The 13,827-nt window shown below is 36.6% G+C and overlaps 1 protein-coding gene across 1 annotated transcript in view; it reads right to left on the minus strand.

Annotated features, from left to right (window-relative positions):
* Positions 1 to 491: 491 nt before the first annotated feature.
* SERPINB8 (serpin family B member 8) overlaps positions 492 to 13,827 on the minus strand; it is a 52,579-nt gene continuing 39,243 nt past the window's right edge. The window contains exon 7 of the mRNA XM_017867097.1: positions 492 to 1,098. Coding sequence (XP_017722586.1) covers positions 1,093 to 1,098 — 6 coding nt within the window. The 3' untranslated portion in view covers positions 492 to 1,092. The remainder of the gene's footprint in view (positions 1,099 to 13,827) is intronic.

Genomic DNA, 13,827 nt, shown 5'->3' on the forward strand with positions numbered 1-13,827 from the left:
AAGCAGAGTTCTTCCCAGCAAAGGCCCCAAGCCACTTTGTGAAGCAAGTCAAGAGTACCTGCAGCATCCTCTGGCCACGCCCCAGATTCTAAACACAGAATCCATCTCGGCACAGTGAAGCTCCTTAGTTGGCTAACTGTTGTACACAGTTACTAGGAAAGCTGAATACTCCCAAAGCTTTTCATGTTTTCTTTTTTTTCAATTTTGAACCCAATGAAACTTTCAGGACTGGAAGGAGATAGTTTTAATGGTGAGGTGACAATCGGTGAGGTTGATATGGGAGTTCATGGGCCATCAAATCACACTGTCACTTATCTTTATTAATTCAACCAAAATGTATTGACCATTTACTGGGTAGGTCAGTGTTGCTGTGGCATAAATCTTAACAGCGTACTGTAGTATTAAACATGGGGTAGATACTAAAGGTTTTTCTTATATAATGTGAAAGAGAGTGGTTTATCCTATAGCTAATGGTTAGCTATTGGAAAGTTGTGAACAGGTGTATGGTTCAATTAGATTTCTGTGATTGGTTCTGGCAATAATCTGGAGGATGGAGTAGAGGAGAAGTGGGAGCAAGAGTTAAGAAATAACAGTCTTTTTCCCAGAGAGAAATGATGAAGACTTGAACTAGAGCACTGGCCCTAGGTACAGAGAAATGAAGACAGATTATGAGATGTAGCAGTACACACAGGACAAGTAGGCAAGGAAGACAGAAGTGACAGGATGCAGGAGGCGAGAGTAAGGGAAAGTCTAAGATGACTGCCAGGTTTCTGGCTTGGAGAACTGACTGGATGGTGGTGCTGTTCAGAGAGACTGGAATCACAGGTGGTAAATCAGATGAAGGCTGTATGGGGTGCAGCAGATGCAGGGATGGAAAATGTCTTTATTTTGAAATATGTTAAGTGTGAAATGCCTGCAGACATCTGAAAGACAATTTCCAGTAGGCAGTTTTCTATACAGCTCCAGACCTGAGGATGAAATCTGTACCATCATAAAGATTGTGACAGTCATGATGTAGTTGGCTCTCATGCCTCTGGGCCGCCCTTGATCTTCACCCAGCTGGTGTTTGCTCATAAGTGGAGGTTAGAATCCTTAGAACTAAAAAAAAATGAGAGACATTCATTTTCTCTTTGACTTTGTTTGTTTTTAATATTTTTCCTAAAGCCCTGAAGTATTCTGATGATCTTAGCAATAACCAGGAAAATATGCACTTCAATATCAAGGTGTGTCTAATAAATGTTGGAACGCTTTCATAAAACCAGAAAAAATAGGAAGTGTAATTCATAGATTTTTCCCTGTATTTCCTTTGTTTCTAATGGTTTCCCTGAGTATTTTTAATATTTGCCCTCTGTCTCATAAGTCATTAAAAGTTATCTGCAAAACAGTAAACAAAGGTAAAGAATTAAAATGGTGATAATGATGATTAGACTTTATACATGGAAATCACTTAACACAATGTCTGGAGCTCATAATTGTTCAATATCTATTTTTTCTACCCACTTTAATAGATCTGCCTGTTTACAAAATCTTCTGCAGAATAAAACTACATGAGTAATATTAATCAAATTACTAGTTGTAAGAAATCAATTCTAAGCATTCCAATTCACTTTGCATTGATTTGCTCTTGATAACACTTTTAAGGGTTTCCTTATGGTTCTTTTGTTTCCATTCAAAGCACCAAGAGACTTGCATGCAATAACTGAGGCTTTTTATTTTTAATTACCGAAGATGTATTTGTTCAGGAATGTGTCTTCTGAAATAAACCTAAAGTTGATCACTGTTACATTGTGGAAAAATAAAATTAAAAACCAAGAATGTTAGCTGAATTCTGATAGATCCATTCCAGGTTAGCCTGAAAGTATTTCTTTAAAATAAAAAAGTTGTCATTTGTCTAGAATATGTGAGAAGGAAAGCGTCACTCATTCAATTCATACAGACTAATAGCGACACCAAGTGGTATCATATTGGAAATGTTTTTAGTCTGTTTTTGAACTTCTGAAAGAAATTCAAGCCTGGGACAATTGTGATTGTGACCAGCATGGTATGTAATGTAGCTCTAAATAGGGTGGCGTTTTAAAATTATTATTATAACTAGTATTTCTATAATAAAATTTTTGTCTCCAGTCAAAACAAGAGTCAAATAAATTCCATATGGACAATCATGATCATTTTACTTATCCTTTTTGGAAAGAAGGTAGGAGGCTGGTGGTGTGCAGTGTGGTTCAGTACTCTGCAGAGGCTCCTGCTGTCTGTAATGATCAGGGTATCCACAGGGAAGTTCAATCCAGTGAGTTCAAATCCTTCTTTGCTTCTTATTAGGTGTTTGATTTGGGGTCCATTATGTCAAATCTCTCAATAATAAGTTTTTTCCCCATATATAAAATGGGGGGGAGATCTTAACACATTGGGGCTTTGTGAAGATTCAGCTAGTTCATGTACAGGCGCTATTAATACAGGGCCTAGCATTGTAGAACATACTGAAAATTTTACTTGTTTTGTTAACTTCATCATCATCATCAAGTCAATCGGATGGACCTATGGATCTCTATCCACATAGTTTCTCTCTTCCTTGATGGGGTACAATAAAAGTTATACCTGATCCCTGCCCTCATAGGAAAAGCTTGTTTTAGAATCAGTATTTTTGTAACTGAGTATTTTTTTTATATATACTTTAAGTTCTAGGGTGCATGTGCACAACGTGCAGGTTTGTTACATATGTATACATGTGCCATGTTGGTGTGCTGCACCCATCAACTCGTCATTTACATTAGGTATATCTCCTAATGCTATCCCTCCCCACTCCCCCTCCCCACGACAGGCCCCAGTGTGTGATGTTCCCCTTCCTGTGTCCAAGTACCTGAGTATTTTTAAAGCACTTTTAAAATCACACTAGAATTCATGTAGAAAGAAATCATCCTTGGCCTAATCCTGACTCTAGCTGAAGGATTCCTGGAGGTCTATTTGTAACCAAGTCAAGAGAAGAGCGAGCAGGGGAACAGGAAGCTTCTGCTCAAGTGTCCTCACTTCACCGAAAAATGGAGTGTGGTATAACTGTATTTACTTTGTAAACTTATGACCCTAATATCAATTAAAAGAACAGGGTCAGGAAGGGACAGTCTAGTCTTCAGACTAAAGCAGTAGAGCTAATTAGGCATTGGGAAGAGGGAAAATATGTGTGGAGCTGTGAACAGACAGGTTTTTTTATTGGCTATAGGGGCACCAGAGAGGTGGAAATCAAGGATGATGCCACGATTTCTCTTTTCATACATTGGCAGATGAAGATCTACAAATCTAGAAGGAAGTGCAAAAACAGCTCTCTGTTACTACTTCTAATAATGCAAATCTTAGGGCTTACAGCAAGGTTTAGAACATACCATGGAAAATGAGGGATTTGAAACTTCAGCAGCTCTTCAACAGTGATCTCATGGCCCCCATTTGTCTTCCATACCCATAATTCAGGACTTCCACCAACAAGATGTATGCTCCTTATGAAATCTGAAAACATTAACTGTCGTCGTGTTTAAGGATCTGTGCTTACTGCTGAGCAAGCCATATGAACTCTCCGGGTTTTGATTCCATAAAATAAGGGAGGCATTTAGAATATTCCTAAACTGCCTCCCTATTCAAATATTGAAACTCTGTGACTTTCCCATAAACCCCTTTTTAATCACTGGCTTCCCTTAGAATAAAAAAGTTTATCTCTTCCTCCCACGTTGATTTTTCTCTCTATCTAAACAAAACAAACAAAACAAAACAAAAACCTCATGGCAATCTACCCTGCACTGAAGAATTATATCATAGGTAGGTCCTGGGTTTTATGGAATCAACCTAATTTTAAACCTGTTGTCTCCCAAAACACACTTGCGTTGTGCCCTAATTTGGGATCTGGGAAAAATGGTCTCAGTAGAGATAGCTGGAAAGTTTTCTTTCTGTACCTGCTGAAAACCATTGGGAACCATTGGATGAGCAAAGCCTTTCCTGGATGAAGGACTTGACTGCACACTTCAGTCACCAGTGTGCTTCTCAGAAAGGGATACCGGGTCAGCTCTCCCCTCAGCCCTCAGGCGCAGACTCCCAGCCCTCTTTCTGGGAAGGAATTGTCAGGTCATGGACTCTTTCCAGGGGAAAAGGTGTCTAGAGTCTGTCTGGTATAAATAAGCTTTCTAACATCCAGTAGCACTGAAGCAACCGGAGCCACCGGGCCCTGCGGCAGGCTTTTCCTCCAAGCCTTGGTTCTCTAATTGAATGTCACTCTTTTTATTAGGAGGAGAAGGAGATTGCCTAGAGACATTGCTTAACACTTAAGTAGGCTTGCCTAAACCCCTTTCTCTGACATAAGCAGCAGCCCTGGAGAACTGTTGGCAAAGGCCTTCATTCTAATGAGAGAAACTTCAAAGGCCCCAAATGAGGAAAGAGGTGTCGCTGGAAAATGTTGAAATGACAAATAGCGGTATTTCCGCTGACAAAAGATGAAGATGAAACAAATGTTAGAACAGAAAACATGATTTTATTTTGCCATGCTCTCACTGGAAACTATCATCAAAGCCCTTAACTGAAATGAAAAAGGTATCGACATAACAAGCACACCAGAGTGAAGTTAGATTTTTAACAGCGAAAGTCATCTTTGAAATAAGAAAAGCTTACAAAGTAATGAAAAATCTCAATGCAGAAAGGAAAGCATATGACCCAAAATAGTCTTGTGCTGCAGATTTGTTAGAGAACGTCAAGCTGGAAGTCTCTTAGGGATCATCTAGGCAAACCCTTTTATGTTTCAAAAGAGAATTTGAGCCCAAAGGACTTTAAGTAACTTGCTCAAGGTCATATAACTAGTTAGTGACTTTGAATTGTTAGCAACTGCCTTCCCTACCTCTGTGGAGCCAGTTTCTGAAGTCGATCTACAAATCCACCCTTGCCCAGTTACTGAGACAGCCCTTGTCAGGGCTGAAGTTGAAGTTCACCAAATGCTGGAGCCTGGCATTTGTCCACCTCCACAACTGGGCAGGCCGATGCCCTCTGAAGTTAGGTCTGTCTGACACATGACAACAGCCACAGGGACAAAAACTTTTTGCCCATTATGCTTCTAGAATATGGTATGTTCTGGAAGAATAATGGGCAAAAAGAATGGAGGGCTGGCGAAAGCATGGTGCATCCTAAAACCTGGAGCCTACAGAATTAAACATTATAGATAGGAGAAAAAATAAAAAGGCCCAAAAGGTAAGATTTATTATTATTATTTTTAAATGTGCTTAATAGGAGAGGGCCTGAGGATGACTCAATAGATGAGATATTCAGATCGCTAGCCTTTGAGAAACTGGCTAAAGGATTTGAATCTAGGTAGCTCAGTCTGCCTTCCAGATATACAGGTCTCACATTTTTTCAAGAATAAGTAGAAATTTTTCAAAACAGCATGGAGCCTAAAGAGATAAACAATCTTCGATCAAACAAAAAGAAGCAGCATGCAAAATACTCAGAAAAAAGATAATCTGAAAATGATGTCCCGCAGAATCCAGAGATAATGTGTGGAAACTGTTTGGAATATGCAACAGAAAACAAGATATATTATTTATGAAACAGGATTACCACAGTGAAAGGAGTCTGGCATGAAAAGACTGAGCGAGTTGGCATGAGGAAGGATTGTTGATAGGCTGCTCAGCCCACCCTCTCTCTTCTGAGGTCTTCAGCATTCCTAGCCATTCCCAGGGCCCTTTCATCCATCTGGAATTCTCTCCCAAGTTTCATACCCAGCTACGAGGCTACCTTTGTGAAATTTAAATGTATACATTGCAGCAACCTCAGTTGCAACAGGTTCAAAATGGAACCCTTGGTCCCCATCTCACCCAAAGCCTTCAGCAAGAAAGGCACCTCTTTTCAGTCCTTTGCTTATCCTGAATCCTTGTATAATTTATCTGCCCTCACCATTCCCATATCTATCCTGGTACATTCTATCCACATGAGAACGTATAATTCCTCCCTGAAATATGTCTCTAACAAGTTCCTTTTCTACATACACTCCTCCACTACTTTCAATTAATATCACTCATCTCTTGCCAAGAACTATTAAAATGATATCCTCACTGGGCTTCTTGTTTCTATTTTTGCCTCCTTTTATTTTATTCTCCATATAGTAGTCCAAATTACCTTTAGACACTGCAAATTTAAGTGTTTCCCTCCTGACCTCAAAACTCTTTAAGGTGCCAATAGCATGAATAATTAAATATAAGTCTTTTTCCTGGCTTAACTTAACAATGTTCATGTCCCAAATCTACCGGCCTCGTTAGTTTCTTTTGCTACCATTCCCCTTCTGGTTCATAACTCTACTTCCACATAGACACTGTTTCTGTTCTCCTTCAATAAGCGTCATCTTTCACCATCAGGAATTTGCACATGCCCTTCCTTCTTTCCGAAACACCTTTCCCCATTAACATAGCCTTACTCAAAATTTAGATCTTAAATGGTACTTTCTCAAAGAGGGTTTCCCTCACTGCCAATCTAAATACGTCTCCCAGGTTACCTTTTCATGGCATTCTTTACTTCCTTGCTTAACAATTAGTTAGGACAGTTAATAATTACATTGTTTTGCATCTCTTTTGCTCATTATTATAACCTTCACTACCACAATAGGAAATGACGAAAGTAGACAATCCATAAATAGCAATCTATTGGCATGTGAGAGTAGATAAAGAACATATGCTTGCAAGAACATAGGCTTGCCTCCTTTACCTCTAAATATCCTATTGTAATGACTGTAAGAATGGGAAAAGGAAACATACCAAAGGAATTTGGAGAGATAGGAGGGTATTCCATGGTAGCTGGAAAGTTTGGGTTGATTTCTGGAAGTAATAATATATATGGCAGAATATTGAAGGATAAATCAGGGTGGAGGAACTTGCTCAGTATACATAAAGAAGAATACCAGGCACTGGGGGCAATCAGAATTCTCAGACCAGTTCATGAGCCAGCGGACACTGACTGGAGGAAGGGAAGAAAGAGGCAGAACCCAATGGATCCATGGCTCCCATCTTTCTGTTGGCAGAGTAATCGGCAACCCAGAATTACTCCCTAAAGAAAAAAAATTGTGGACTTCTTTTGTAAAGTAATTCTTAAAATCTGCCCTGAGAGAAAAGGAGACTTTAACATGGCTGATAGAGCCCAATAGTAGAACTCATCTAATTCTGAAATTCAAGGTAGTGAAGGCAGAGGAAGGGGAGTGGAAGTAGATAGAAGGGGGCCACCCCACCGGGCTTCTTTGCCTGCGCAAAATGCAGGTCGACATATTTGTCCATAAAAAGCAGGCTGCCCAATTAGTCACACTTCATGAGACATATGTCCCATGTATTCAGCAGTAGAGATTACATAAATCAGCTACCTACCTCAGTAATCAAAATTATCATTACTAGATATGAATGGACAATCAACATTTACAAGGAGCTGTGGAGAACATCATTAGTTTGCAGTGCAAGAACCAAGATTGACACTCAGAAGAGCTGATCTGAAAGAAACATTTCAGATAGGAATATTAAAATTTTGATTAGCATTTTAGCTAACTCAAGAAGTCATTACACACACACACACACACACACACACACGCATACATACACAGATATTAAAAAGGAATAACCAAAAGGCAAGATAGTCGGTTTGTGAAGTTTAGAACATTGTTGAAAAAAGAAACCAGAAGAGCTAAGAGAAAAAGTTCAGAAAATCTCTCAGGATTTAAGAATGGAAAACAGAAAAGTTGAGCTGTAAAAGACCAATTCAGAGGGCCCAGTATTTGATGTGTATACTTTCTAGACAGTAAGATGGGAAGGAAATAAATAAATAAATTGTACGTTGTTTCATAAATGCTAATATGACCTCAGCTCTAAAATGTATTATTATTTCACATATCACTAAGGAAATAAAAGCTCTGACAATTGACTTATGATCCACAATTTCTTTCACTTGAATTGTTATTTTAAAATATGTAAAGAGTTATTTTAGATATGTTTAGATGTATTTATTATATATTAGTCTTGATCATATGTAAAATTAAATATTTGTAAGATAATTTCAAAATATATTCAGTCTGACACTTTTAAATAGTTATGGGTGTTAAAGTCATAAATGCTCATTTTTCATCCCAATATTGCTTATTGTGCCATCAGGAACTCTAGGACATGGGCATTATGAAATACTTTTAAATGTCACCAAACATAATACTATTAATTCAGATTTTCTTCCCAGCTGCTGAAACCATTTCTGCAAGTTTTGGTGTTTGCATTATTTCCTGTGGCATGTGATAGTTAATACAATAGCCCAGCTTCCACTTGCAAGGAAGGTGTTTGCCTTTCTTACGCCCCATAAAACATGGCCATTGCTTTGCAAGAAAATAGGAAATTTCACTCACTCATCCAAATGTATTTGCTTCCCTAATATCAACTATTGCATCACCATTCCATTTCAATAATTTTCAGCATTCACAATAAATTTTCAACTTCAAATAACAATGTATTGTTTCAAAATTAATGGCAGCTCTCTCAAAAAATACAGCACCAAAAATAACTTGCAGTGACAACAATATAGGCACCAATGATGAAATACACACTTGTATGGACACTGATAATTACATCAAGGTCTTAATTGCAGAAGCGTGAAGATATACAAAAATAGGTCTTATTGTGGGTCTTAAGCACAGTGGAATATTCAGCTTTTATTAATTTTCTACTTTTATGCTCATCTGTCCAACATTGAAAGAGGCACATTAAAGTTTGAATTTTATCTTCACTATGAATCATATCCTTTTCTATACCAAATGACAGAATTTCTGCTTTTTTGTTTATTTCATTAAAGCCTACTTTTTTATATTAATAGCTTGATACCTGATGTCCTTTTGTTTAAATTTACCTGATACATCTTTGCCTATCATTTCACATTTATATTTCTTGTCACTTTATTTGAGATATGCTAACTGAAAGTCGTTCATTGCCAATCTAAAAGATTTTCGTCTTTTAATAGGGAAATTACACTTAGTTTGATTATAAAATTTACCTAACTTAGATTCATCTCCCTTAGCTGATTTTAGTTCTTGTCACATCATCTTATACCATGATTTGTTCATTCGTTTGTTAAATTTATTTTTATTGTGAAATACATCATACTCATAAAACAATGTGTGTGTGTATATATATATATATGAATAGTAAGTTGAATAAACATCTAATATCCACTACCCAGCTTAATAAACAGAAGATCATAAATGACTTTGGAGTTCCTATTGATCTGATGGATCACATTCTTTTCTTCCCCCAGATTTAATACTATCTTGTATTTTGTGTTAATAATTACTTTATTATGCCTTTGCCATATATATGCACCTTAAAAAACATAATGATCAGTTTACCTATTCCTAGATTTTATACAAAAGGAATTGACACCTGCTATTTTTGCTCTGCATGATGTTTTATGTTGGTAGCTGTTATTAATTAATTTTCCATAATGTGTGGTATTCCATCCAAAGCTGTACAACCTCCCAACAGTATTAGTAACATTGTGTTCTATATGAATAGTGCTGACTATGGGAACAGCACACCAGAACTGAGCAAGTTGATGACTCTGATTCTACTGTATGGTGCAATATCATTTGTTACTTTGAATGACTCATTGTTTATTGTTTATATTTATTTTTCTTGCTATGAACATGATTTTGCATGTTTTCTGAACATATATGCAAGAGCTTCTTTAGAGTTTCTAACTGGGAGTAGAATAGCTTAGCTTTACTAAGTTATGCAAGATCATTTTCCTAAGTAGTTTGACCAATGCCTGTTCCCACCAGCCATGTGCAAGGACTGTTATTGATCTTTGCCAAGATTTGGTATCAACAGACTTTTTAAATGTGAGTCTATTCTCTAATTTCTATTTTAGTTTTTCTTATTAGTGATATTGATCATTGGCCTTTTATTATTTTCTCTTGAGAAGTAGCTGTTCAGATCTTTGTCTATTTTTTAATGTGGTTGTTTGCCTTTTTCTTACAGATTCTTTCATGGAAATACTTTATATTTAAGATAATTATCTTTTTTATGGTTAAATGTGTTAAACTCTCATCTCTTAGTTTGTGTATGTATTTTATAATTTTATGATATATTTTAAAGTAATTTAAATACATGCATGTATTTTAATGTTGATTTTTTTTTTTTTTTTTTTTTTTTTTTTGAGACGGAGTCTCACTCTGTCACCCAGGCTGGAGTGCAGTGGCCGGATCTCAGCTCACTGCAAGCTCCGCCTCCCGGGTTTACGCCATTCTCCTGCCTCAGCCTCCCAAGTAGCTGGGACTACAGGCGCCTGCCACCTCGCCCGGCTAGTTTTTTTGCATTTTTTAGTAGAGACGGGGTTTCACCGTGTTAGCCAGGATGGTCTCGATCTCCTGACCTCGTGATCCGCCCGTCTCGGCCTCCCAAAGTGCTAGGATAATGTTGATTTTTTCAAGTGTTTCCTCTTATTGTTTTGTCACAAATATATGACAAAAATCCTTCACTTCACTAAGATTATAAATTATTTTGCCATATTTTCTGGTAGAACTTTAATTTTTTTAACATTTAAGTTATTAGCCCATTTATGCCTAGTGTCCCATTATTGGACTGCTAAGCTTGTGGGCATTATTGATATGCAACTGCTCAAGGTCTTCATCAAGGTCTAATTTTTCACACAAAAAAAATTGCAGCTTCTGGCATAAATGGGTTAATTGTCAGCAATGCTTTTGTTTTCATCTTTTACATAAGGACAATCAGTTTTCCTAGCACACTATCATTTCCCTGCGGATCTCTAATGCCAGTTCTTTATCATCTCGCATTTCCACAAAGAAGAGAATTACGCTTCTGAGCTCAGCTCTCTATTCTGTGCCATTGATCTGTTTGTCTATCCCTGTGTACACACCACGCTACATCACTAGAGTTTTATAATAAGTTTTAATGTCTGCTAAAGCAAATCTTCTCAACTTGATCTTTTTCTTTAGAAGTGTCTTGGTTATTTTGGCACTTTGCTTATTTATATAAAATTTTAAATACATGTTTCAAATTCCACAGAAAACATTGCTAGGATTTGGACTAGAATTGCATTGCATCAATAAGACAAGTGGGGGAGAACTGACAACTTTTCAACTCAAGGCCTTTCTATGAATGACACGAAATAGCTTCATTTATTTTGGTCATCTTTAATGATATTCTATAGCATTTGACAATTTTCAACATAACAATCTTGCTTATTTTTTGTTAATTATTATTCCTAAGAATCTTACGGTTTGGGGTTAGTGCAAATTTAATGACATTCTCTAACTATTGCTATTTAGATGCATAAAAATGCAACTTGCTCTTGTATAATAATGATAGTTTCTAATAGTATGCTGTGTTCTACCGTACGAGGTCCTGAGCTAATCTCTTTATATACTGATTAGATCCTCTCAACAACTCTATGAGCTAGGTCCTGTTATCATAACCACTTCTCAGATTAGGAGACTGAAGCACTGAGAGGGTTCATTAATTCACCCCTCTACAATCTCTAGCAAGTGCAAGACTGGAGTTTGAACCCCAGCATCTGACTAGCATTTAGGCTCTAGTGTATAACCTATAGTGATTTCCATCTGCTGTGGTAAAATTGTTTTTGAATTATATTTGAATAATTTATACTTTAAATAATATTTGAATAATTTGAATATATTTGAATAATAGAGAATTTAATAATTCTCTGTTATTTGTGATGCAGTCATATAATCATATAATCTAGGAATATGGTTTTGTTTTCCTATTCAAATAATTATGCTTTTGTATACTGTTCTGGCCAAAACCTAGGGTTTACTACTGAGTAAGAGTACTGGACCAGGCATGGTGGCTCACACCTGTAATCCTAGCACTTTGGGAGGCCAAGGCGGGCAGATCACCTGAGCTCAGGAGTTCGAGACCAGCCTGGCCAACATAGTAAAACCCTATCTCTAGTAAAAAATTTTTAAAAACTTAGCTGACATGGTGACAGGGGCCTGTTATCCCAGCTACTCAAGAGGTTGAGGCAGGAGAATCGCTTCAATCTGGGAGGTGGAAGTTGCAGTGAGCCAAGATCGCACCATTGCACTCCAGCCTGGGTGACAGAGTGATACTCTGTGTTCAAAACAAAAAAGTACTGGAAATCCCCTCTCTATTTTGTTTATTAAGAATTTTTCTCCTGAATACGTGTTAAAGCTTAATGAATGTTTTGTTCTACACTTCTTGAAGTGATTGAGCAATTCCTTCATTTTATTTAACCTGCCAACTTGGTTAAACTTAAAATTTATTTTAAATGTTGCACCAACCTTACATTTCATGATACAAAATAATTTTCATATAATATTCTTATAATAACGTTGGGTTTGATTTGTCACAATTAATTAAAAATTAAGTAATAAAATATTAATTAAGAACATGTCTATTATCCATCACTTTAGATTGGCTTTTGATGTTGTGCTCTTGTACTGTTTATCTCTGGTTTTGGTATTGATACGGATAGGGTCTGTGTTCCCGCCCAAATCTCATGTCAACTTGTAATCCCCAGTGCTGGAGGTGGGGCCTGGTGGGAGGTGACTGGATCATGGGGGCCAATTTCCCTCTTGGTGCTGTTCTCATGATAGTGAGTAACCTACCACAAGATCTAATTGTATAAAAGAGTATAGCACCTCCTCCCTTTCTTCCTGCTGCTCCAACCATGTAAGACGTGCCTGCTTCCTCTTTACCTTTCACCATGATTTTAAGTTTCTGGAAGCCTCCCCAGAAGCAGAATCCTGTACAACCTGTAGAACCATGAGTCAATTAAGCCTCTTTTCTTTATAAATTACCAGTCTCAGGTATTTCTAGCAGCAGTGAGAGAATGGACTAATACAGGTATCAAAGTTATATTAGCTTTATAAAATCAGTTGAAGAGTATGCTTTTATTTTAAAAACAATGGCAAGGTATTCTTCTTGTAAATGTAGATCATCGCTTTCTTTTCTTTTGCTGAAATTTACCTGTAAAATCATCCGAAACTGGTGTTTTCTTTATGAGAGAACATTAAATTTTTTATTTAATTTTTTAAATGTTTATAGGCTCATTCAGGTTGTTTTCTTCCTTACAAGTTTGGTTTTGTAAATTATACATCTTGAAGACTTTTCTGTTTCTCTTAGGTTTTCAAATATATTGACATAAAGTTGTTTATAGTATTATTTTATTATATTGTAATCTCAGCTGCATCTGTAATTATGTCTCCGTTTTCATTTTACTCTTTTTTATCTGTACAATTTTGTATTTTCTTCATTGCAGTTAATCTTTCTGGAGGTTATTTTACTTTTTCAAAGAATCAGATTTTCATTTTGTAGATCCTCTCTATTATATCATTTATCTGCTGTTTCATAAGTATCTTCTTTTATTTTTTGTATTTTCTTTCCTCTGAGTCATTTGGGTTTATTCTACTTACACATTTCTAATTAAGTTGGATGCATAGGTTCTTTTAGCCTTGTTTTTTTCTAACACAGGCATCAAAATCTACAAATTTCCCATTAAGTTCCATTTTAGCTGTACCCCAAATGTTTTTATTTTACTTTATTTTTTCATTGAATTAGAACTTATACAAAGTATGCTAGTCATAAGTATATGCCTAGTGACTTTCAAAATAATAGCTAATAATTTTAATCCATGTAACTACCACCAAATGAAGATACAGAGTTATTTCCAGACTCCTAGTCAATTACCCCACTCTCCTTCCATCGTCTCTTACTGCCATAATACAATACCACAGACTCAGTGGCTTAAATAAGAGAAATTTGGTTTGTTTTTTTTTTTTTTTTTTTTGAGACG

The sequence above is a fragment of the Rhinopithecus bieti genome, unplaced genomic scaffold (assembly GCF_001698545.2).
Source record: "Rhinopithecus bieti isolate Rb0 unplaced genomic scaffold, ASM169854v2 scaffold_2272, whole genome shotgun sequence".
NCBI lineage: Eukaryota > Metazoa > Chordata > Mammalia > Primates > Cercopithecidae > Rhinopithecus > Rhinopithecus bieti.